The 26,787-nt window shown below is 30.9% G+C and overlaps 4 protein-coding genes across 13 annotated transcripts; 2 read left to right on the top strand and 2 right to left on the bottom strand.

Moving 5' to 3' along the window:
• The first annotated feature begins 247 nt into the window (after positions 1-247).
• Positions 248-1,010, top strand: LOC117236682 (40S ribosomal protein S29). Of its 2 annotated transcripts, XM_033499836.1 has the most exons (3): positions 249-389; positions 749-848; positions 943-1,010. In XM_033499836.1, the coding sequence occupies exons 1-3, from the start codon at positions 328-330 to the stop codon at positions 949-951; spliced, it is 171 nt and encodes a 56-aa protein (XP_033355727.1). In that variant the 5' UTR covers positions 249-327; the 3' UTR covers positions 952-1,010. The 2 variants fall into 2 exon arrangements, with proteins under 2 accessions (XP_033355728.1, XP_033355727.1); XM_033499837.1 differs by lacking the exon at positions 943-1,010 and having other exon boundaries at positions 248-389; positions 749-854.
• Positions 1,011-2,146: 1,136 nt separating this feature from the next.
• Positions 2,147-4,501, top strand: LOC117236681 (transmembrane protein 256 homolog). The gene is made up of 4 exons (XM_033499835.1): positions 2,147-2,341; positions 2,961-3,114; positions 3,318-3,436; positions 3,507-4,501. The coding sequence occupies exons 1-4, from the start codon at positions 2,264-2,266 to the stop codon at positions 3,648-3,650; spliced, it is 495 nt and encodes a 164-aa protein (XP_033355726.1). The 5' UTR covers positions 2,147-2,263; the 3' UTR covers positions 3,651-4,501.
• An 810-nt stretch (positions 4,502-5,311) lies between these two features.
• Positions 5,312-22,908, bottom strand: LOC117236676 (E3 ubiquitin-protein ligase TRIP12). Of its 6 annotated transcripts, none has more exons than XR_004493893.1 (26): positions 21,265-21,568; positions 19,804-20,133; positions 19,363-19,671; positions 18,286-18,372; positions 15,946-16,297; positions 15,672-15,859; positions 15,406-15,579; positions 14,904-15,280; positions 14,546-14,830; positions 14,068-14,448; positions 13,822-13,994; positions 12,749-12,923; positions 12,431-12,659; positions 10,391-10,631; positions 9,900-10,305; positions 9,648-9,836; positions 9,373-9,558; positions 9,097-9,288; positions 8,805-9,010; positions 8,305-8,727; positions 7,978-8,230; positions 7,657-7,902; positions 7,243-7,572; positions 6,831-7,149; positions 6,493-6,742; positions 5,312-5,689 (listed from the first exon to the last, which is right to left on the bottom strand). XR_004493893.1 is itself a non-coding variant. In XM_033499824.1 (25 exons), exons 2-25 carry the CDS (start codon positions 20,102-20,104, stop codon positions 6,546-6,548), a joined length of 6,219 nt encoding a protein of 2,072 aa, XP_033355715.1. In that variant the 5' UTR covers positions 20,105-20,133; positions 22,756-22,908; the 3' UTR covers positions 5,313-6,545. The 6 variants fall into 6 exon arrangements, 4 of the variants coding, with proteins under 4 accessions (XP_033355715.1, XP_033355714.1, XP_033355716.1 ...); XR_004493894.1 differs by having other exon boundaries at positions 5,312-5,571; XM_033499824.1 differs by lacking the exon at positions 21,265-21,568 and adding an exon at positions 22,756-22,908 and having other exon boundaries at positions 5,313-6,742.
• Positions 22,909-23,325: 417 nt separating this feature from the next.
• Positions 23,326-26,733, bottom strand: LOC117236679 (zinc finger protein 502-like). 4 transcript variants are annotated; one of them, XM_033499830.1, is made up of 6 exons: positions 25,122-26,733; positions 24,964-25,049; positions 24,846-24,902; positions 24,587-24,734; positions 24,176-24,279; positions 23,326-24,117 (listed from the first exon to the last, which is right to left on the bottom strand). In XM_033499830.1, exons 1-6 carry the CDS (start codon positions 26,287-26,289, stop codon positions 23,395-23,397), a joined length of 2,286 nt encoding a protein of 761 aa, XP_033355721.1. In that variant the 5' UTR covers positions 26,290-26,733; the 3' UTR covers positions 23,326-23,394. The 4 variants fall into 4 exon arrangements, with proteins under 4 accessions (XP_033355721.1, XP_033355723.1, XP_033355720.1 ...); XM_033499832.1 differs by having other exon boundaries at positions 24,587-24,731; XM_033499833.1 differs by having other exon boundaries at positions 23,563-23,823; positions 23,904-24,117; positions 24,587-24,902.
• Between the last annotated feature and the right edge of the window lie 54 nt (positions 26,734-26,787).

Genomic DNA, 26,787 nt, shown 5'->3' with positions numbered 1-26,787 from the left:
AATGTAAAAAAGTACAGGATACTTACAATGTGGAATAGTCTCTGCTAAGTTCCATTGCTATAAATGACAGTCCATAAAAGTATAAGTTTGCATAAATATCCGCAATTTAATAATAATAATAGTATATATGTATATTATAACAATAAAGATATGTAATAAGTACAAGTTCTTTTTGATGTTATGTGATGTTTATATTGAGGAACGTTCAAACATTGGCGGGAATCGTTCTAGAGTACGCTAGTGTGTGTAATGTTACGTTGCAGAGGTTTCTGACCGTTTCCTGCCATTTCGATTTTTGATGCAAACAAATTGTGTGTTAAATCAAACATGGGATTCCAAAACATTTGGTACTCACATCCACGCAAATATGGACAAGGATCTAGATCTTGGTAAGTATTAGTATTTTGTATTATATTTTTAAATTGTAGACAAATCAATTTATATCATAAAGTTACATACATGCAATAGACCGTGTGTCCACGTTTATGTTTTCTCAGTAAAAGAAGATATTTTTATAGCTTTTAGTATAGGTTGTTTAAGATAAATTAAAAATATGAACTACTTTATTATCACTATAATTAAAAAAAAATTCATATCTTGCTTGAAAATATCATTTCTACAATTTTCGACCATAACCTCAATGTAGTATGTATTATGCATAGTATTTATACTTATTATTAGACTGCCGTAATCTATTTATAATAGCGTTCTTTCAATGTGTAATTAATCATATTATGCTATTTTACAGTCGTGCTTGTGCGAACAGGCATGGTTTGATAAGAAAATATGGATTAAACATTTGTAGGCAGTGCTTCAGGGAATATGCTGCCGATATTGGCTTCAAAAAGGTATAAAATTTGAATTCTTCTATGTCTACAGATATATTTCTAATATATATAACAATTAAATATTATATCTAAATCAACCTCTTTTTATTTACAGCTGGATTAAGGTATGGGAATAATGAAATGAATGTATGAGATACAATAAAATTAATTTTTTCTACTAAATATATTTGTATCATTAATTTCAATATATTATAACTAAATTAAGATTAAAACATTAGATTTTCTAGTAAAATATTGTATAAGACTATAATAGATATGTGACATGTTACCTAAAATTAGCTAATATCTATAGGAGATCGAATAATGAGACTGCCAGTATGTATAATCGTTAATATATTTAAAACAGTTCTAGTCGCGAAACGGTACGTATAAAGTCGTTTGGTCACAGTTTATAATGAATCGTTTGCGATCGCGTTCGTTTTTTTATAATAGTCAGGGGAAAATCAAAAGATTCAAATTTGTCTTGTTTTACGGTTACATGTAGCGGCAGCATTGTTTTGCTCGGAGGTCATTAGTCCTTACAATACCTGTGACCTAACGGTCTTGATACTCCGAAGCAAAACAACAACATGATTTGAATTGAATTCTAACACTTGTGCCGCTACATATCTTTTATAAAATATAACTTTTGATACATTGATGCTTTTTTTTAGTTTTCCAGATCTAGCGATCTTTAAATATATCCGTTCACGTTATGATATATGCAGCTATTAACTGGTAGTTATTAGTTTAGGATTATAGTTTACGCAGACTGTTACTAACCTTAACAGATAAAAATATTTGATCTCAGCTATTAAATCTGATGAATTTAATTAAAATGTACGTGTCCAATCCAGCTCAGATAAATCTTCGAATAGCAGATTTTTATTTCATAATTTATCAGAATTATGAATATGAAATATGAATTAATTCCTCTAGATTTTGATCATATTAGGAATATATGGACCGACGTGGTATGTGAAACCATTAACGGGGAGCGGGAAATACGCTCACATGGTGCTTGGAATCGTATTCATCATTGATCACTGACTCAATGATGTATGTCAGAAGGAGAAGATATACTAGTTACACTGATTCACTTTTATTCGATGAAAATAAAATTGCGCTTGCGTGAACACAACCAATCACTAATGCGATTCCAAGTATCACGTTCCCCACTAGCTGGTAACTGCACCATCTCCCGTTGCTGAGTTATTGCTCGGCTTCTATATTCCTATGCCCATAGATTACATAGTATTGTTTACTTCTGACGACAGTGTAATCTGATCTGATTTTTTGACTCGATTCAGTAGGTAGGATACAAATTAATAATAGTACTGAATAGCTCTTATAACTTAGCAGGATTGTCTATTGATATAAATTTTAAGTAAAATAAATAGTATTTGTATACTTATGTTAGTAAATGCATAAAAGTTATGTACTATCTAAATCCGCTAACTCATGTTAGTTTAATTGGACAAACAGCATCGTACATTTGGGAATCAATTGAAGCAGTAAGTTATAAACTCTTATAAAAAAAGATTAACAATAATAAAAATAGAGAATAATAATAATAAGTATTTATAGTGCTTTACTACAATTAAAATGTTTGAACACTATTAAATTAATGACAGAACTAAAACATTAAGTTATAAATATTTACAATACAATGTAAAAGTACTAAAACATTTATTTTATCTATTGTAAATTATAATAGATTAAATTTTTAACCTATTGAATGCCTATTTTATATTGATATAATAATTGGTAGTTGTCAAAATTGGAACTTCATAATTGAGAGCAATAAATTATTGAAATGAAAAAGAAGTTAATAGTTATCTAACATTTCTAGCATTTTCTTGTTATAAAAATTTTTCGGATAATATTACATATTATCATGTAATATTATTACTGTAATGCATTATCATTTTTAGGATATTTTTGTTAAATAAAATACAGTAGATCTTTAATTTTGTATAATTACAGGTTACATTAAACATTGTTATTCTTTGCTCTAATAATATATAAATCTTTGTGTATAAACTTAGCTTTATAATGTGTTGATTTCTGCCAACACAAATTTTTAAATTTATGTAAGATATAAATCTTTTATCAAAGAGAAATTGTTTTCAGGTACCAAAGCAATTAGGTTTAAAACCAAGAACAGAAGTAAAAATGCCACCACCAGTGCCCTTATGGAAGTTGGCTGCAGCTACAGGACCATTTGTTAAACTTGCTGCATTTAGTGGTGCTGCAGCCACAATTCTTGGTGCTTATGGTTCTCATAGTAAGATTCAAAAAATTGTTGCAGCTTTTTAATTTAATACAAGTGCAATATTCTGCATGTATTAAAGAAAATTTATATTTTAATTAACTCTATGAAGAATATTTTATTAACAAGCTTTTTAAGCATGTTAGAGAATAAATTTTATATTTTTTAGTATGGTTTTTATAAACAAAATAATTTTTTATGATTCATCACGATTTCAGAGGAATATCCAGAGCATGAGAAAGTAGATCGAAAGCAAGTATTTGAAACTGCAAGTCGTTATCATTTTATTCATACATTAGCAATGTTAGGATTACCTCTTTGCAGATCACCTTATGTGGTATGTTCAATTTTTGTGAAATATTAATATCAATTATTTGTATTATTATATTTATTATTATATTATTTAGACTGCAACGTTCCTATTGCTTGGAATAGCACTGTTCTGTGGGACTTGCTATTATTCTGCATTTACTGGTGACAAACAATACAATAGATTAACACCAGTAGGTGGTATATGTTTCATACTAGGATGGTTAAGCATGTGTATTTAAAATATTAAAAAACATAGGAATGTAATAATATATGTGAAGAAGAGAAGGAAGCTAACACGCATAAAAGAAGTTTCTAATTACTGTATATAAAAATAATTACTAATAATTGGATTTACTTTGAAATAAACTACTTTTTCATAAGATGAAACCATTTTTTATATTATGCATGTTACTTACGAAATATTGTTAATTAGAAGAAATATTTCGTCGGCAAGCAACATTTGTATTTTCATTTATTGAAAATTGCTAAAGAAATATAATATGATCTAAATAAAATTAAAATGTGTTTATGCTAATGAATTGATATAAATGTACTTTTCATTTATAATATTACTGATGTAGGTTTAGATAATACCCTAAACTATTATACATTATAATTGTATTCCTAACTTGTATCCTGCATACTTTATGAACGATTTTTGTTTTATATTATGTATACATTACCAGTTATAATCCATCGTTATTTGTATTAGAAATGTAATGCAAAAATATAACGTTTTACGTTTTATCATAAAATACATAAAAATTATAAAGTATAAATATCAGGTTGTAAATAATTTTTATAATATAACGTTAAAAAAATATTGTAAAACTGAAATGGAACTTTAAAGCAATCCTGCTACTTTTAACACTTAGCCAACCGAATAGGGAGATCTCTCCTCTGTGAAGTACATCGCTACGCGACCGAACGGGGAGATCTCCCTTTTTGACTTGTGCAACGTTTTCTTTTTTTTGCTATTATCAGTTATTGTTTACCTAGATTTGTTCCTAATTAATTGCGCCACTTTTTCTGTTTTTATAAAGTACAGTATATAATAAAATACACCAATTTAGTGGTGTTAAAATTAATTTAAAAGTTACACTATCAGTTATGACTAAATAAAGTTATAATCGAACGATATTACATTGTAAAAAAATATTAAAATGCATTATGAATTTTTAATTTCTCGTTCAAGGCGTCTTATTTATCTTTAGTCATCTTTAACCGTTTGAGTCGAAACGTTTGATTTTGTGTCGAAAAGTTCCAGTACATTTGAACGCTACGAATGACTGATGGTATTTTGTATTTCATTGTTATCTTCTCAATAATTTTTATTGGACAAAACTTGAAATATTTATAAACTAATAGTACACATATATAATAATATAGACTTATTTCATAAAAATAACAAATACGACGAACGCTATTGCGCCGCTTGTTTCTCTTCGCAATCGATTAAAACAAGCATTATCGCGCTGTTCGGGATTATTCGACCCTGTTTTTTTAAAGACCCCTGGGACTCAAACGCTTAATGTTTTTAATTTTACCTATATTTCTTTATACCTTTAATATATACTTTTAATTTGATGTTTTGTATAAACAATATATGAGATCGTTAAACAAAATCATTATCGCAAAATATAATTGACCACTTAAATAATTTTTTTAGATTTTTTTGTTTTTTAAATAATGAATATTAATCTTCGCCTCGATACTTAAAAAAATGCGCGGCGAACAGCGTATAGGTTGGCTTGTCCATTGCGGTGCGAAACGTATAGTTCGCTGTGGCGCGCGCGGTTGGCTAAGTGTTCAAAATCAAAACGATAGTTATATATAATATCAATTAATGTAATCGCTAATTCACCGATTAAGTTCCATGTATATAAAAATAAAAATCAAAAAGTGATGTATGTATATATTGATCATCTCAAACAATGGTACAAAATATAAATGTAAAACAAATAATTGCGTCTTATTCCTTTTCTACTTTTGATCAATTCATATTTTTATCATTTTTGTATAGAATCACATTTCTACAGAGACATAAGAAAGTAATGTACCTTGTATAATCCATTTGATACACCAGCTTCGCTGATTTTTATATCCATTCTATTTCGTATTATACAGTTGTCGTACATGTTTCATAAATAGATACTTCGCCTGTAAATAAGTGGATATAAGAATTTTCTTCGATTCATATATCATTATGATGACTTGATCTGACGATGTTGGCTGCATTCTTACACAGCTAAGTAAAGTATTAATTGGACTATCTTACCTAGAATAAAAATATCAAATAAGTTTAATTAGTGATACATCGAATAAACTTAAATATAGGAGTGTTGCACGTCAATTCGCGCAGTGCTCGCATACTGAAAACTAAGCAGCGAACACAAAGAGATCGATTACGAAATTAAAACGATAATCGTAAACACGCAATTATATTCGGAGTTATTATATTTCTATGATGATGAAACATGAGTTACATCATTAGCGCAGTTTTATTCTTTCATTGATCTTGATTTGTGATTTCATTGCAAATTGCAATGAGGCATGAAATTGGCGATTTATGGCGATGCTAAATGCACCACTGATATAAAATTTACTTATATCTAATAAATGTCCCCTCAGACTAAATTATATTTAATTAGCATGGTGTCTCATAGCAATATCATTTTTTTGTCACTATTATATAATATAAAGTATTTATATAGACTTGCGCATATTAAACTATATTTACAACTTTTATTAATTATTGTAACACATCAAAGATAAGTTTCCTAGAACAAGGCTGCTCTCACGCTACCTGGTTCATAATACCACAAGAGAAAACTCATATGGTAGAGCTAATATTTTTGCACTTTTTTTTGATGAGAAAATATATCACAATCTATGTTTATAAGTAAAAAGATAAACATCAAATTAGAATTTATTTAAATGAATTTTCACTAAAATCAAGAAAAAGATATTTTCGAAAAAAGCTTATATAAAGTGCAAATGTACGATTACTGAGTTTCGAACAAAACATAGCCTTTTTTTTTTTTAGATATTTTAAATGGTGTCTGAAGAATTTTGTTCAACCTGGACAATGTGATAGCAAAAGAGCAAATGACGCGCCGGTTTTCCATCCGTTTCTAGGAAAGGTGGAACGAATGTTGTCCTTCTTGTGCAGCTATTCGCAACTTTTCCCGCATTATTTCTAATGTTGTGTAATCAGGCAGTTTTAAGTAATTAACACAAGTCATTACGGATGGTAAGAAATCGTCTGTGTTCATAGACGGATCGAACGTTTTACGCACTATCGTTAACGGTGGTGTTAAACTCTTGAAACCTGTAACATAACATTTTATTTTTTATATTTTTCTTTCAAATTTATTTGAATATAGTAAATATCATCACATAAAGTAATAAGAACTTACCTCCAACTGGTAACCGAGGTGAACCTGTGACGAATTGAACGAACTGTCTTTGTTCTTCACTGTTGTATTTTGACATAACTTCAAATAGAAAACGAATAGCACGAGAATCTGGTGTATAACCATGATCAGTCCTGCAACACTCTGAAAGCGTTTTTACATCCCATTGTCCACCTGATTGCGCATGTCCACAGAACACAGCTTCAAGTTCTTCAGGGAAGAATAGTTTCAGCTGTGATGGTGGGAATACAGATTCAAATCCTTCCCTAAATGCTTCCATTTGTCTGAAGACACCTTCGTATAAGAACCAATGTACCACCAACTAAACAATCAATTTTAAGGTATGAAATTAATAATAGAAAAAAATATCAAATAAGTTCATACATTAACGTTCAAATCATTATAATAAAAGTACCTTGATATATTGATCCAAGTTATAAATGGTAACGGGCACTTCGCCTCCACCTTTCCTTAATTCAATGTTCTCATAACCCGGTAATTCAAAAACAAGGCTAAGATCAGAAATTGAACAGCCATCTAAATTTAATGAGTCTATTAGTTTTGCTTTCTCATGTGGCCTTAATGTTTGATCCTTCTCAATTGTTTCCTTTTGTCTAACAACTTCTTGTAATCTGCTAAGAGTTCGATGTACATCAGGACATACATGTGCTAAATCGGCTAACGTTAGCATATGTTCTTCTCCCAATAACCATCGATAGAAGGTTAAACTGAATGGCAAATCCAACTAAAAAATTATACAAATAAAGATGTAACTCGATGATAATGTCGCAAGTCCTAACTTGCTAATCAACGAAATAAAAATTTGTACCATTCTTGAATCATATATTGCTTTCGCCATAAATTTTCCAAGGAACTTGAATTTTGTTTTAAGTTTTGCAAGATGGGACACTTTAGTATTCCACGCAATCGGCGTTGGGAAAAGTCCTTGCGGAACATTAACATAACCTGTTTCTGTAGGATTTGAACTACCAAGCCAAAGATCAAGGTCAGCACGCTGTAATTCCTGGGAGACTAGAGCATAGAATTCCAATGTTGGACCAAGACCGGTACCAACCTGCAAAACAACAATTATAAAGTACTGTGAAAATAACATGAAAAATAAACTATATAAAAAGTATACAAAATAAACCTCATTGACATATTGCACTTCAAGTAAGGCTTTGCTAGATGCTAAGTCTTGTATAACTAATTCTGCTTGCTTGAGAATATCAGTTCTAGAAATAGTTCGCTTTCTTCGTTCTAAACGTGGAGTAACACGTTCTTGACTATCAGATCCAGATAATTCTGGAGCGGAATCTAAAAGACGCTGCAAAGCTCTGTCTCGATCAAACGATGTTGCGTAAAGTAACAACTGTCTTGTCTCAAAGGGAAACAAGAATGGACTGTAAACGATTGAAAATATAATAATTGAGCAAAATTGACATTAGTAAACTATTATGAATTTCGCAGTACTTACCACACTGTAGCAATTTGTTGTAACCACAAAGGTAAGTTTCCAGTCATGATCACTAAAGGATCTTGTAGCTGCCGACTTGCTTTTGCGGCTATTTTATTATTAATAAAGTCTTGTGGAGAAAGTAAATTTAAACCCTTTAGATAAGGAAATAGAACACTCCAATGACGATTTAAAGCGTGTAGAAGACGTAATAGACATAAACCATCCAATGAAGCATCAGTAATAGTAACTGAAGATGGTAAAGTAGGTAACAAATAAGAATCAAGTGGACATCGTTGTGCAGGGACTACTCCTTCAAGCCATAAATTATCCTCTTTTCGTTTTGAACTGATCTTTGTACTTTTTCCTTTGCCTTTGCGGCTACTACCCTGTGAACTTGATCCTGGTTTTGGCGACGTTGTAGTTTCTTCCTCGGGTACAGGTCTAAACGAATAAAAATTATTTGGATCATTTACTTTCCTTATTTACTTTAAAAAGAAGGGGTAAAAATTAAAAATTACCTATAATAAATTGTATGAGTTTGTACCCATACAGCATCGTGGCCAAGTGGTGGTTCACCATCAGCTTCTGCTTCAGAATGATCCATACCAGTACAACCAAATTGCCTAACAGCTTGATAAACAGTCATATTAAAAGGCAGTACTTCATCTCCAATTAAAAACTGGAGTTTATGTTTTGCTGACCCTTGACTTATAACTACTGCTGCCTATAAAATTAATAATATAAATTCAAAATATTGTTACTTATTAATTCAAAAAAGGGTATAAATGTATATACATATACAAATATTACCAATGTATCATCTATATCATCTTCACTGTTATCGTCGTCACTAAGCATAGATTCAGCCTCTCGTATTCTACCATATCCACGAACCATTAAATAACGTTCAATTGCTTGTACTAATGCAAGAGGATCTATCTTAACAGTACCTCCTTTCCACTGTTTTAAGTTGTTACAATCTGGATGCCGTTGAAGATTACACTACAAAATCACAATTATTCAAGTTAAATTATTACTGTTATTCAAGTTAAAATACTATTGTTATTTGAAGATTAAATACTCTACCTTGAGTTGATGTGTATTGAAAAACTTAAGAGCACTAGTGCCTCCACGACCAGCCCCAGATCCTGCTGGTAAATCGTGTACTTTTACAGGAAATTGTTCCAACTGTGCAACACAACTATTCAATTTTGTTACTAGAGCACCAAATGCTCCAGGATTGAAGTCGGTAATGTTATTATCTTGACACATCTAAAAATTAAACATTTGTAATAAGAATGTGCCTCAAAGGAAGTCTCCAATATAAACTATAAAAATGTAAAATAATTTATTTTGCTTACTGTTGATTCTGCAAATAGTTTCCAGAACATACGAAGGCGATCATAACGATTACCAGGTGCATCCGTAGTTGTGAGGTAGTTTAGCAGAGCTTTGATGAGACCGCTATAATTCATCTCAAATGGAGATATATCACTTTCCAGTACTATATCTCGTAATTCAGTAAGTGCTGATAACATTTCATCCAGTTCCTATAAATGCATTTTCAATTAATGAATGTTAAATATTGCATAATTATATCAAAAGATACTTACATTTGATTGTAGCCGTTGTATGGCAGCAGTAAGTCTTGAGAGGACTGTCATTGCAGGATGTGTACATGGAGCGTCATCCTGGTATCGAGCCAAAAATTGAGCAGCTTGATCACGTACCCATGCTTTAGCCTTGTCTCGGTTACCTCCTGTTAAACTTGAATTACTAGGCGGCTTTGACAAACTTGTCGATGAACTTGTATCTCTTTTATCGCTAGCAGAACTTGAAGACGATGATTTTCGACCCCATCTAGCAGGATTAAGATTTCCTAAGAAACGATTATTTTTGGGAGCGAAACCAGTAAAAAGCGATTCGGGTTGCTGAGTTTGTTGTGGCGTAGTACCGCCAAGTCTAGAAAATCGACCCTTCTTATTGTGTCGTTTCCTTTTCAGGACATCTCCAATTCTCCTAATAAAATATTTAATGTAAATAATATACTACATCCACAGTATAAGATATTTTTTCAAGATATTTTAGTGTTGCATACACGTACAAATGAGCACTTTGTGGTGTAGTTACATCATCTACAGAAGAGTTTAATTCATTTCTAGTATGCGTTTCCATCGATGCAGAGAGATTTGATTTCAACTGACATGTTGCAATCGTACCGAATAATATATTACCATTCGTTGATGGAGAAGCAATTGGAGATGTAGCATTACTAGAAGAAAACATCGTGGTGGAACAAAGCGACGTATTAGACGGACCTGGCTGTGGGCTTGGTAATGATGTACCTAAGAAAGGTAAAAATGAAAAATATAAATGTTAAATCATATATTTTGTAACGTAATAAGTACCGTAATATATATATATATATATATATATATATATATATATATATATATATATATATATATGTCGGAGATAAGAGGACACCGGCGCCTTCCCTCTGAAACCTCGGGAAAATCCATAAAAACATTGTAATTAAAATCTACAGTTGTAATTAAACGATTTACCTTCATTCTACCCAATTATTTGTTTGAGATTTGTGACAATGAGCTTGGGCTCAAGGCGACAATCAGTCGCCGAACGTAGCCGAGGTCAACGGGATGAACCCTCCGTCTAACAAAGGCATTGAGTAATTCTATAGCTCTCCTTAAAAGAAATATTTGTAGCGGCACGCGACAGTAAACATTCCAACGGTTTCTGTCCCGTGGCTCGCCACACGCAGATCCTATTCTTCGGGTATGATGGTTACCAGATGCCGACGCGTCTCCGCAGTACGTGATCACCTAGCCTGAGGGCCTTACGAAGATTAACGCCTTACAGTCAGTGAATATTAACAAAGAATCCGACTTAGATTCTGCGTGTACGTACGACTACCATCCCGTTGTCCGCGAACCTAAGACCATTGTCACTAGTGTCGCGAGTGTGTGATCATTGTGAGTTTGCGTCAACTTTGTAACATTTTTGTGTGTGTCAATAAAAGTAACTTCAGTGGTGTAAGAAAATGGATAGCTTCAGTGAAGAATCCTTACCTGTCCCAAGCTCCCGCCACGAGGACGACTCGGGCCCAGACTCGGATTCTGATTCGATATATATATATATATATGTGTCGGGTTTACATTAGAATTAGGGTTAGGGGCGTGAAACGAATCTTCGTTTGGATTACACGTTGTCGTTATGCAATAGAGAAGACATTGGCTAGTGCAAATACGATTATGATAGAACCGGACAAGTAACCGTGGTAATTAGATACTCGAGAAACTAATGACAATGATCCTAGGTTCAATAACGAATCCGCGGTCGATGGGATGATAGATGAACGTGCTCACAAAATCTAAGTCGGACGCGTAATATTCACTGGTCGTAAAGGGTTACTCTTTTCGTCGATGAGATCGCGAGAGAGAATGACTTTCCCGTCCCGATGATGCAACAGAGGAAAACTATATTGTCTAAGGACACGAGATCATCGGATTCGTCGAGAAAAGCCTTCGTTCAGAAAGTAAGGGAAATTGGCGTTGCTGCTAATTGATCAATCTCCATATCGGTGGTTAGAAAAAGATGCTAGCCGCCCTCGAGGGAAAGTTGCTAGTTGGAGATGCCGCTCGTTGAAAAATAGGTCTCCCCTATTTTCCCGTAGTTAGGACAAAGACTGTTTGTCTGAAGGACTTTAGTTAGCTATATCTTAAGATTTATAACGGGCCCTCGGGCTAGCTGAACATGTACTGCGTGTGGCAAGCTACGGGACAGAGACCCGGAATGTTTACTGTCGAATGTTACATCTATTTCCTTTTTAAGGAGAGCTATAGAATTACTCCATGCCTTTGTTAGGCAAAGCGTTCATCCCGTGACCGCGGCTACGTTCGGCGACTGGCTGTCGGCTCGAGCCCAAGCTCATTGTCACAACTCTCGAACAATTACAATCGGATTGAATAACTATGATTGTTTAATTGCAGCTATAGTAAACTCTAGGTTACAATGTTGCGGGATTATCCAAAATTCCAAAGACTCCGGTGTTCTTTCATCTCTGACACATATATATATATATATAATATAATATATAATAAATAAATATATATAGGCAGATTACCAGTACTAGAAGGACACTTGGGTGGTGAAACACCAAGAGGTACTTCAGGATCAGCTAGTTGACGAATTTGATGTAGAACGCCCTCACGATGAAAATGAACCCCAAATACTTGTGGTAGTCTTTTCATTAATATACTTGCCATCTGCAAAGCTCCAATAACAATTCGTAAATCTTGGGATGCTAGCATACCCGCTATGTGTGATGATACTACTTGATTTTTTAAGACGTCCTGTATTAATAATAATAAAGGAGATTGTAAACAATGATGAACAATTTAAAAAATATAATAGTATTCTCATTTAGCTCATATACACTTACCTTAAGTAAATCTGTCGAGGCATAATAGACCATACGTAACAGAGCTCGGAGACATTTACATTTTACAGCAGGACCAGCAGAACTACTGTAGACTTCATATAACACAGAGAATAACGTTCGAATAAACGATACTAACCATTCATTTGTTTCAATTACTGGAGGTACAACATCCATGCTACAAGAATTTATAATACGAATTATAATACCTAAAACTTGTGAAAAATTCATTTTGGATATTAACACTCTGGAGACCGGTTGCTCTGACAAGCATATAGCCTGAATTCCCAGGTGTATTTGGAGCGATCGGAAAAGATACAAAACGACCAATATCTAATATATTGATAATGGTTTCGTATTATTCAATCATGTAATATAAGAACACTTTCATAACGTTTCGTTTATAGGATCCATTGCGTTTTTATTGTTTTATTTAACAATAGTTAACATTTTTATAGGATACCGCACGAAGTATGAAAGACGCGAATTCGTGTCTCCGGTCCCCAGAATGTTAACACTTAACCAACCGCGCGTGCCACAGCGAACTATACGTTTCTCACTGCAATGGACAAGCCATCCTATATCCGTATTTTTCCAAGTAGCGAGGACTAATGTTCACTACTTAGAAAACAAAGAAATCTAAAAATTATTTAAGTGGTCAATTATATCTTGCGGTAATGATTTTGTTTAACAAGTTCACATATTGTTTATATAAAACATCAAATTAAAAGTATATATTAAAAATATAAAAAAATATAGGTAAAATTAAAAACATTAAAGAGGACTAAAGATAAATAACAAATTCAATTAAAAATAAAAATAAAATGCAATTAAAAATTCATAATGCATTTTAATATTTTTTTTACAGTGTGGTATCGTTCGATTATAGCTTTATTTAGTCATAACTGATAATGTAACTTTTTAATTAATTTTAACACCACTAAATTGGTGTATTTTATTATACACTCTACTTTATAAAAAAAAACGCATTGCTAAAGTCAAAAAGAGAGATCTCCCCGTTCGGTTGGCTAAGTGTTAACATATCTTAATTCATAAAGATATTAATATATTTTTACTTAGATGAACATGTAGGACTTTTGCCTTCTGAAGGATGCGCGTTCACTCTGCGAAAAATGCTCCTTGCTAACCCAATATCTTCATTAATTTGTTTCATCACAGTCAAATCTATCGTATAAGTTCGTCCTAAAGAGGACAAGCAAATTTCATCCTCCCCATTTTGGAATGCCATCTGAAGAAAACATTGTCATTTTACTCTACATATTTAATTTTTTATAATGTTTAATCAAGTATGATTATAATACCTCAATGATTCTAGAATCAATAGTGCTAAATGGATGACAGCAATGTCTTTCATCGCGCCATTCCCAATGAACATTTTCTTGTTGATTACTGGTCCTTTCAAGTAAACTATTTACACTAAATATGCCATCTGTTGGTAAAGAAGGCATGAGTTCTTCAATCAAACAAGTGATTTCAAACCACTCTTGCGGAGATCGCGGCACTAATTCTACATCTTCCGTTTTCACTTCTAATGATCCAGTTAAAAGATAACTTAATGTGAAAGCTATATTCTGTTGCAGAAGCAGCTGTGCCAAATCAGGACAGCGATTTGATATCACAGAGAGCATTCGCAACACTGTTATGAAATTACCAATGCTGTTAACAGGTGGGGTAATCATAAGCTAAAATATAAGAAAATGCATATATCTTTAGTAATAAAGTTCATAAAACATTACATTATTAAGAAAAATAATAATAGAAGATAAGTATTTCTCTTACCAACTGTTGTAAGTTTTGAAGAAGTTCTGCATTGATAATTTTATGTAAAGTCACTGGATCGTGTTGAAAACTATCAACTAATCGACTAAATGCTTGACAAACACACTCAACACTTTTCTTATCTTGGTTTGTCAATCTACTTGTTAATAAAGGTAAACTATCAGCTACTAAGTGAAAATCATCAGGATGAAGATTTTGACAACAGTTTGCTGTAATCGTTAATGCAGCTCGTTGTGCTGTGATATTAAAAAAATCGACGAATTTTAAACAAGCTGACACTCCTCCCTAAAAATAGACGTGATAATAAGAAACAACATTCGTTTTAAATTGATCGTCAATGAATTAATACTATGCATACCGCATGTAAAATGGTTTTGCTATGTCTTCGAGAAAGCATAGCTAGCGCTGTTAAACACTGTTCTGCTACGTCCATACATTCGATAGATTCTAGTTTTTGTAAGAACACTGGAACAGCGTCAACCACAACTGTTGACGATCGGGGTAAAGCTTCCATCATGTAAGTAAGAGCACGACATGCGTGTGTCATTATTACAAAATTATGTTCTATTCCGAGTAAATTTATTAATGCTGCAACCACTTGTTTCACAGGGAAGCCAGCTAATGTATCTTCATTTCCCATAACAAGGATTTCACCCATTCCAATAACAGCTTGTAGCTGTTCTCCTTCATCATCAACAGCTTGCAAACCAGTCAGCAACTGTTGTGCTTTAGCAGCTAGAATTATAAAATTATTTTCTAAACATAATACTTATTTAAAAAATTGCTTTTAATAAAAATGAAAATATAAAATGAAAAAATTAAATAAGAAAAAGTAGAATTTGCAAAGAAAAGAATATTACCAGAACTTGCACCCATACTTCTATTTAACAAGTGCTGCATTCGTGGTGCTAATGCACCAAACACATGAGGAGGTAAACCTCTAGCTTCAAGTAATGCTTGCAACCTCCCAACTTCCCCATCATCACTTTCACTGTCTCCAGTAGTCCCTGACATTCCGGATGGTCCTCCACTTGCTTAATAAAAAAATGATATTGTAACACTAACTTCTTGAAAAAAGAGTTATGACTTGTAACATTTGTATATAACTTGTATATAAGGAATTTACCAGTGGCAGACGTAGCAGTGGATGCCAATTCGTCTTCTCCAGTTGTGGATACTAATTGACTACTAGAAACTGCAGATGAAACAGTTGTCGGGGTGGTACTATTAGTCAAAGAGTCAGTACCTGGCATTACACTTCCTCCTGAACCTCCTTCTATCACTGCTTTTCTTGCACGTGATGAAGAGCGATGTCTGTTCGAATAAAACGTTATAGTTGTGATAACATACATTAAACATCATGACATTTAAAACATAATCATTTTTAAGCAATCAATTACCTGGAGCTCGAACAGGTGCCTGTTGTAGTATCTTTTTTATGATGCTTTCCTGAAGTTTTGTTAATACTTGACAGATCTTTATAATCACTGGATAATTTTGCGCGAGAACGTAATATATGCTTGTGCGCAGGATGAGGGTGTGCAGGGTTGGCAGTGGCGGTGGCAGACACAGGTGGATTGGCAGTGGCTGTGGCGATGCCACTAGTGCCTGCCCCGTCATGTGCCAACGCCCCCCCACCACTCTCCACAGAATTACTGGCTGCGTTACCCACTCTGATGCTGGACTTCACACTTAAAACTTGACTACTTGCACTGCTACTCGCGCAGGTTGTACCACCGTGGGATTTTGACCCTAAAATATTGAAACATTTTACTATTATTATTATTATGATTTATATATATAAAGACTTCAATACTTGCAATGATTTTTAAATGTTCTAAAACTTGATTATCGTTGAAAATCATTACCACTTTGGATAACAAGAAAGGGAAAAACATTAACATACATATATAATGTTTTAGTGCACATAAAACAAATTTTTTAAATATCATTGTTTTTTGTGCATAATTATCAAGGAATCAAGCATTTTCACAAGTTAAAAGTTGATAATAAGTACGTTATAACTTATAATACTATATGTACGTTGTCTTCTGTGCAATCTACAACCTATTCAAGCATGTTTTTCTTTTTATAGATATTTATGTTAATTGCATACATATTCGTATTACACATGTTCATGGAATAATCCTGTGCTAAACCTAAATAGATGTACAACACATGCTTTTATTCATTTTACAGATTTCATAAATGATCTTAAGGATTAAAAAGTATGTATAATATCACATATTGATGATAATATTACATTTATAAATATAGTAACAAAATAGACTGGGAGGTTATGTTTATATGTGATAAAAATGATAAACAATGGATATTAGAATAAATTTCACATAAAATCAAAAGTTAAAGCAAAATACAAATTAAATGCCTTCTTTATATCTAAAAATTTATGAAGGAACAAACATGTGATTTATACAGACATATGTTTATGCTTTAGTAATTATAAACATTTTTCATTTTATAAAATATATAAATTATTATATAATATATATATTATTATATATTATATATATTATAAATTTTCAAGAAATGATAGTATTTAATAATATTTAAATAAATATTTGCAGTATAATTATAATATTAAAATATGATTATTGTATTAAATACTATTCAATAAGTTTTATATTATTACAGGAAAGAAATATTAGAGATCACTCATGTATAGTTATATTGTATAGGTATTTTCCATATCTGCATGTAAGGCTTTGTACATCTTTCGTAGAATATACAAAATGTGTTTATATATATATGTATATATCTCTTTTAACAAAGTGCATATACAAAATATGTATTTTTGCTCAACATTACCACAAGTGAACTATATTTACCTTATTAATTTGACACTATCCATCCCATTAAATTAAATGAAAATATTGCACATGCTATATTGCACATTTGGATACATAAATTTAATATATTTAGTAATTTTCAAAACTGAAAATAATAATTATTTTAGTAAAAATTTGGACCATTAAGATAATGTTTATAAATCTATAGAAATTAATACATTTTATTAATGATCATTACTAATTGTATGCATATTGTAGACATAATTATATATCTTATTATATGTATATATATTATTTAATACATACATAAATGTTGCATTTTGTAATATGAAAAAATGTCTTTTTAATTGTAAGAAACTGCATTAAATAGAGAAATAAAATTGTATATTGTACAATGTATATGTATGAGTATTAAGGCATGGTCTTTTATTTGTGAATAACTAAATTGTTTTTATAATATTCTATTCAATTGTTATGCTAATATTTTTGATCTATCTTCATACCTCATGAAGTATTTGCACATCAAAATCTCCAAGTAATAAAACAATGTTGAGTGAGTGTTTGAATTTATATGTATATATAAATTTCATACAAACACACACACACACACAAATGTATGTATATAGATATATATATATGGAATTTCATCATGAAATTTTAAATAGCACAAACATGTATAACTTACATCAGAACCATATTTATTTTATATATGTCTGGAGAAATAATGTCATGCATAAATCATATTTGACACAAACAATTTGATCTCATTTATATATGATATAATGATACCCATACATATGGGTATGGAAAACCAATTTAGAGAGCAGATTTATAATGATTTGTATTCGTTTAAAGAAATCTACTCATGAATTTTTAAGAGAAAATAAGGGTAAGAAAATGTAGTACGAAGTGTGTACTCCTTAGGCTTACCTTCTTGATGATACGTTTGTGTTGATATTGGAAAAAGTGCTTTGACAGCAGACACAAATCCTTCCAGACATTCGCTCATCCTCAGGCCTAATGATACAGTCTGATCTATGACTCTTATTTTGGTAATACTTTCTTTCTTTAATTTTAAGATATTTGTGAATCAACAAATCCTAGTTTTACTACCCTATACTTTAGCCTACTACTCCATTAAATGAAGGTTGCAAAACACATTCTTTTAATATATGAGCAAAGATGTTTTTAGTTGATCATGATAATAAATTTATATGATATTATTGTATCAAATATATGTTGTGAATACGAATATTATTGTTTTTACTCGTGTGTGTTTAAAGGTATTATTATTATTTAATTTGTTTATAAAGATTTCTATTTAAGTCTATTTGAACAGAACATTTATGTAGTTAATTTTAATTGTTTTGGAACATTTTAAAAGGTTAGTTCTTCAAAATTATTATTGATTAATTCCATTAACAAATAATTACAATTGTTTAAGAAATGTATGTTAGAAAAAATAAAAGTATATGTTGTTAATAATAAATAAAAAGATATTGCATTTTTGTTAACAAAACAAAATTTTCAGAAAATATTTCTTAATTTAAGTATTCTGTTAAGCAACTGATAATTATCATATTTCTTATTAATCATTACAAATTATAAAACATTATAAATAAAAAAATTTAACACAACAATGAATTGCTAGTACATAAACAATTAAAAAGTAATGTTAATTATACATATTATATAAAACCATAAGTTCATTGTTCTTAAAATAATAAGATCTTATTTACATTAAAAGTGATTAATTTTTCAAAGTAAAAGAGCCCATTTACAGAAAATGCATATTAATTAATTATAATTGGTAAATATGTTAATTAATTATTACTTACTGTTGTTATTGTTACGATTTATGCATTTATATACGTTCTTAAAATAAAAATTATTAAAATAAATGCATTTTTAGAGTTGGTTTAATTTGTATTATGTGTTCACTCAAATCACACATCACATCTCATTGCAACCAACACTTTTTAATATAAAACCAATAAATACACTAACCTCTTGTTCTTGATGTGGATGGATGACTAGTAACTGATGTAGTAGTTGATGTTGGTACCAAATTGTTATATGTTAAGTCTTCTTTACTATCGTAACCACTGGACACTGATAAATTGTAACTAGTATTTCCTTGCGACGTAGCTTGTGGATTTTGTGGCGTACGAGACCGAGTCCTTGATGCAACACAGTCAATAGCTGTTAAATTTAACTCTGGCAAACTTGTTCTTGCAACACTACGAGCTCTTGTACTGTTCGCACTAATATTATAGCTTGATTGCTGGACTTTATGTTGTGGCTTCCAATTATTATCTATAGAAAATAATATAGACTATAGTTAGAATTATAACCAATTTTTAATAAATATGACACTTAAAATAATAGTAAAAGAATGAAACAATATGTAAGGATTATGTTTATATTGTTTTAAAAAAATATAATTACCTAGATATGATTCTAAGCCACTGCCATGACCTTTAAATTCACCTCTTGTTCTAATTCCTGTTGATTCACTTGAATGTTTACAAGAAGTATTATTAAAAACTTCAGATGATTGTGGATCACCAATAGTTTGTCTACGTCTTTTTTCTTCTAATGTGACAGGAATAGAACCAGTGCTTTGTCGTTTTCTATAACCACTACTACCACTGCTAGAGCTCTTCCTTCTAACCTTAGAGGTGTCTGCTGAAGCACTGGCCGTCTCTACAGACCCCCCTGATGACAACTGATCTTGTTGATCTGCCATAGATTAATCGACTCATGCCACTATTCTGTCTGCAACAAAAAAGAAAATATTTCTTATAATTTTTTAAATAAATGAGAAACTAATAAAATATCATGTAAAAATTCTATAACATATAATCACTTTAATGAAACCCAAAGTGATTATAAAATAGTGAATATCCTTGGCACCACATTCATTATATAATAACAAGAGTATAATCTAAGTTAAGATTGAAATTAGAATTAAAAATATCAAACAGAATAATAAATCTAAATTAAAAGTAATTCTAATTTTAACATTTGTCATGAAAATAAGATTTTGAAAGATTAAAATTAGAAGATATAGTTGAAATTACAACTATCCTAAATTTTTTTTCATAAACATTTTTACAAATATTTCATTATAGTTAACTTTCATTATTAAAATATAGTTTATTTAAAGAGAAAAATATTAACAAAAAACACATTAAATATGTTCATTACATAAAAGCGTGTACAAATGTTGAAAGAGTAATGTATTATTATTTAAAAATGTAACAAAGAAATATATATATCTACTTACAAATAATGCGTTAAAAGTAAAAAATGTGTGTGTGTGTGTGTGTGTGTAATTTCAACACAATAGATTAAACAGAAATCACTTATTACGATAAATCAATGGACACTTGGATAAGAGGAGCGTGACTAAATAATACAGCAGAGGCGATGCGCAATTAATGTTTTCCCTCACGGTGAAAGAGATAGTAACAAACCCAAGAATCATAACAAACAGTACAACTGGTGTCCGTTTATAATATCATGGTCAATGCAAAATTGTGCCGTTGACATCATAGAACCTCTTCTAAGAATACTAGGATTACATAGTCGCAACAAAGCCACGAATAGATTCCGTACAACCGTAAGATATTCAACGAAAGACGTAAATAATTACAACAAAGACTCGTAAGTGAGCAAGCCACCATTTGCTTGTGAACAAGTAATGGAGGACGAGTTCTTTCTTCGTCTCTTTCTATCTTTAGTTTCTCCACTCTCGTTACCGTGTGACCTCAGGTTTAGGTCCTCGAAAAAGAGAACCCTACTTAGGTATGCAGGTCCTCGACAAAAAGTAAAAGAAGAAGAAGAAGAAGAAAAAAAACGACTAGAAGAGAGGAAAAGAATTCTCAATTACAGAATAAAGATTACCTGAATGTCGGATAAACATGCCCAGGGCATCGCGAGGAAAATGTCTTCTCGTCGATGATTTTTATGAGCACAAACGTTTCTTGTTACATACGACACAAAAATGGATTCTCGCACAAAGCACGTACGTTGGTGAGTGGCTATGTGCAGTAGCACACACCAAAAAACGCACCAAACGCACTGCCGAGGCACACTGAAGCAACTCAACGGAATGCGACGGCTATCGGGATCGGGTTGGTTAGAATTGGGAAGCTGGAGAACGCTCCGCCCCCATCAGGAAACGTCACACACGAATTCAACGTAGGTGTGTTCGAAAACACGGTGCCCGCATGGAGTGAAATCGCAATTCATAACGGAACAGCAGACGCGAAACCGGCGCGAATAGCCATCTTGCCGCAGTTTTTTCAAACACCAACTTTTACTTTCTCTTCGTTTGTAGTGCCAAATTAATCGCAAACAATTGATTGAATATCAATGAGAAATCTTCAAATATATAATTATTCCCTGGTTAAGATATATGTATGTGTATATATACATGTATTTATATACACATACTATAATTATATACAGAATAGTATACGTGTAATAATATATAGACATATACTACGATACATACACAATAATATGCATATGCTATGCGTATGCGCGTGTGATTCGTGTGTGTGTGTGTGATTCAATATGTGTTCTGTAACATTATATGCTATGTTACAGTACCTCAAAAGAATTTTTCTTTTTATGTTTTTCAAACTAGTACAATGAACTTGTATATTTTTATAAATAAACATAAATCTGTCTATTAGAAAAGAAATCATGATTCGAATAAATGCGATTTCCACTAATGGGTGACATGTGACATGTCAAACCTTAAACACTGCTTGGATTCAAAATAAATATGATTAGGTTATCATAAATAAATGTGTTAAGCAGACAGAATTATAGAGCGGCGATAAAACAACGTATATAAAATTAATGTACGTTAATGATAACATGGAGGTGTAACAGATTAAAACAAAAAGCTTGTTATTCGTTGTTCAATACTTTTAAAAAATTCTTATAGTTTTGTCAACTCAATCTTAACTATTACAAACGCATTTGCTGATAACGTGTCAAATGATAATTATAAAACGTTTTTGAGATTAAACAGACAGATAGAAAGTTGAAACAATTATAAAACTGTTATTTCATCACTTTTTAAATCTTCTAGGAAAACACGTAAACTTCACAATTACGATGTCGTAACGAATGTCGAATTCTGGTTCTATTGTTTGATCACGGCAAGTATGTACACATCGTTACGATTGGTTGAAAATCTGATTTAGTAGTATCCAATTGGCCGATAAGTTAAAATATTTCTCAACCTATGTCAAAACAGTTTGCAATAAATGAAGTATACTGATAAAATAAACAGAACAAATGTTTGACAGAACCGTAACAGATGTTATAATTATTAAACGTTTGTTGATCCTTTTAATTTTATTTAAAATAACTGCTTACCGAAAAAGGGAGCTCCTCCCTGGAAGTCGAACTCCAGTTACGCAATGCGATGTATAAGAGGACACGTGAAAATACAGACTGTGCTGTCAAGTCGATTAGAGCGTCGTCTGCTACGATATCTCGACCGAGGATTATACAGGATGCAAGTTGTATGGTTGATTCAGCTGAAGCATGTGCGTTCTTTTATGTAGCCATACTGTAACGTTCTCTGAACGATGATTGGTTAATGTGTATTATTTGATTTTTATTAACCAATCAGCAACGAGAATAATATTATCGCTTTATTTCGTAAAAAAGATTAGTTAAAATACATACTATTCGTCTATAAACATTAATAAAAGCTGGAAAAGTGATTTAAGCATTTTGGTTGAACATTTGCACTAAAATATATTTAGCAAAATTATTAAATGATTCAAGGATTAACTCAGCGATATTAACTATTGTGCCACTTTTTTGAAGAAGTAAACTTTATGTTTCAAAAAATAGGTACACATTAGACAAAGAAATTCTTGTTAGTATTTTAAAATTTCCGGGAAAGAATTCATTATAAATTTTTATAATTAATTCTTCTTTGAAAAATTCTTATTTATTTATAACGATGATAACTAATAATGCAATTTTTTATGGCGAATTCTCTAATCATTTTTCATTAATACTATACAGTAGTTGTTTCAATGATTCTTCGTTAATAGTTTGTAAATTATTTGCGTTGTTATCTGCAGTGCTAAAACTTTGTTCTATATCAGCATTAAACATATTCATTTCCATGATATGTGCTGTATTTCTAAAAGTATCATAAGATTTTGATATATCTCCTTTTTGTGTGGGGGATGATACTCTTAAGTGTTCCATTTCAGCAGTGGGTGAAGGTAGTCCATTTTCAAGGGGAGACATTACCATTGAAAAGAAATCATGTGTATCTTCTTGAAATGGTTTCTCATTTTTTGATTGTATTGCTTTACAAGTGTCAAAGGGTTTCTTAAATATAGAACTATTAGGAATGTCAGATTTCCACATATTCCCTATTTTTTCATTATCATTGTTTGTCCCTGTACATTCTTCTAACTTCTGTTTTTTATTTGTAATGTTAGTATTTGCAATAGTTTGTATTTTTTCAATGTTAGACTCTTTTGTTAAAAGATGCTGACCTTGAGTATTTATTATTAACACATATTTGTTTTCTTCATTATTTACAATATCTAGCATCGTTTGATTTTCCTTTAAAAAATCCTTTTGAGTTTTACATATATCATTGTGTATACCTTGTATATCTGGTAAATTTACTGACTTCTGATCCATGATATTTGTTTGTTGTACATTTCCTGTTTGTTGTGCTGGGCACTTATGAGTTCTTTGACTTACCTATAGTAATAGATAATTAATAAAATCATAAAAGTATTTCTTTTTTATTCTGATATACCTTGTATCTGAAGCTTTTTCCACATGTTGTGCATTTATAAGGCATTACACCTGTGTGAATTCTACGATGAACCAAGTATGAAACACGTTGACGAAAACATTTTCCTAAAAAGCAAGCATCTAAATTATAAAAAAGATGATGTCATATTTATCCATCTATTTTTTCATTATAGGAAGGAGCTTTTAATTATAAAATTCTCAAAATATATGCTGTATGAATATAGTTATTACATACTTCTAAATATAAGCAGTATTTGTAGTAGATATAATAAACTACAAAACATTGTTATACATACATTGCAGAAACAGAACAATCCATATTAAATTGTTAGTAATAACTGAAAACAAAACATGCATTATTTCAGTTTTTGCAACACATTTTTAAATAAAATTCTTACAAAAGTTAACATACCACATGTTTCACATGCAAAAGGTTTTTCTCCTGTATGAATTCGTTCATGATTATGCAAAGTAGATAATTCTTTAAATGATCTGCCACAAGTTGTACATGTATAAGGTTTATCATCTTTATGGTATAATCTATGTTTATGATATGACTGCTGGAAAGTAAACGTTTTATTACATATGTTGCACTTATAAGGCATTTCTCCTGAATGTAATCTTTTATGTTTTTTTAGAAAATATTTCGTTGTAAACATTTTATTGCATACATCACATTCCCATTGTTTAGCTTCATGTGTTTTTAAATGCTGCATTACATGTTGTTCCTAAAATAATAAATTTGTTTTATTTTGTACAAAAAGACATTCAAAGAAACATATTTACCACCTTTTTAAATTCTTTTCCACATGTGGGGCAGTTAAATTTATTTTCATTAAGTATGAGTTCTATTTGTCCACCTCTGACCAAAGAACCTGAAAATATGTTTATGTTAATGTTTGTTAAATAATAGATATTAATATGCTTTCAATGTAATAAGAAATTACCTAAATTATATCCCATATGTGCTACTCGCATATGCACCATTAAACTACCTCTCATTTTAAATACTTTAGAGCATAAGTGACATGAATAATTCTTAAGTAAATTTTCAGGCATAACATTTAAATCTTTTTCATTGATCATATGTATTAATTGCTTATGTAAAAGCAAAATATTATGATCAGGAAAATGAAAACCACATATATTGCAACGCTCAGTCTTTTGTCTTGTTGATAATGTTTTTATAAGTTTTAATTGAGGTAATATCTCATTATGTTCAAGACTTTCATTTTGTCTTTTATTACATACAATAGATGAGTCTTCTTGTATATTCTTATCATTAGCTTTTTCCAATGGTATATTGGTACATGTACTTATAATGTTTGGAAGTTTGTTTGTTATTATCATTTGTTCATTACTACAAGGTTTATCGACAGATCTTCCCATTTTGTCTGCTACTTCTTTGTTTGGTTGTTCACAATGTTGATCCTCTATCCAATTTTTAAATGTTTGGACATTTTCATATTCTGTTTCAGGATAATTTTGTACAAATTTTACATTTTTAACGTTTTGATGATCAAAGTACTGTGTAGCATAATCTACTTTTATTGTTTCTTGTAACATTTGTTGAGGCAGTTTTTCTGATTCTATTTCTTTATTCCTTTGAAGTGTATGTATCTCTTTATTTCCACAAATTGAATTTTGTGGAAATGTAATTTGAGGTATATGATTCAATGAATTTTGATTTTGAATAGAAACTTCTGGATTCAAAATTGAAGCTTCATCTTTTGTATTTTGCAGACTTTGCGATGATATTAAACTATTTTGAATATTTAAGTTATTCTGTGAAAGTTTATTTGAATCTGTAATTTGTATTTTAGACATATTCCAATCTTGAAAAGTAATACTTTCTAAATTACTTATTATTGGTGGATTATGAGTACTGGTAATAATATTTGTATGTTTCAATGACTCTGTTGTATTATTATTACTTAAATTAATAGTGTGGCTGAATAAATGAATAGTAAGCTTATCAATACCAAGCAATACTTCATTACACACAGGGCATGTAAGAGGTCGTGTTGCTACGCTTATTAATCCTGCTCGCAATGCATCCAATGTTAAAAAACCTGGTTGTGAGCACAAAGGACATGCTAAAAGTCTTGCACACATGTTTCTTACCAATTTTTATTTATAATGTTTTTTATTCAAAATAATATTTATAATAGAAAGCTTCACATTGTTTTCTTAATAATATAAATGATAAATAATTTTTCCATCTTTTTTGTATCAATAAAAATTAGCTTTTATACAGACTTAATGTTGGCTATAAAAGTAGAGTGTTTGAGATACAAATTTAAAGTAGCTGATTAATTTAAATTTAACACTGTCATCTGTAATATTATTGGGGTTATGCCTGAACTTGACCCAATGGCACAAATTAAAGATCAAAATCATACCTCATATGTTAATAAGTATAGAGAAAAACTCAATGTAAAGCGAAAGTTTTTCTTTTTTAAAGGGCACAAAATAGAACAAAGTTTTATATATGGTAATTTAATTATAGAATGAAGATTTCAGATATTTATCTGGGATTCCTTTGATTCTTTGTAGAGTATATGTGATGTTCTTGAAGCTATATTTAGACAAGGAGCGGGACATTTAAGAAGA

Source organism: Bombus vosnesenskii, unplaced genomic scaffold (assembly GCF_011952255.1).
Source record: "Bombus vosnesenskii isolate JDL3184/JDL3185 unplaced genomic scaffold, Bvos_JDL3184-5_v1.1 scf7180000013351, whole genome shotgun sequence".
Taxonomy (NCBI): domain Eukaryota; kingdom Metazoa; phylum Arthropoda; class Insecta; order Hymenoptera; family Apidae; genus Bombus; species Bombus vosnesenskii.
Note: the sequence above shows the minus strand (reverse complement) of the source record. Positions and strands in the feature narration are given on the sequence as shown.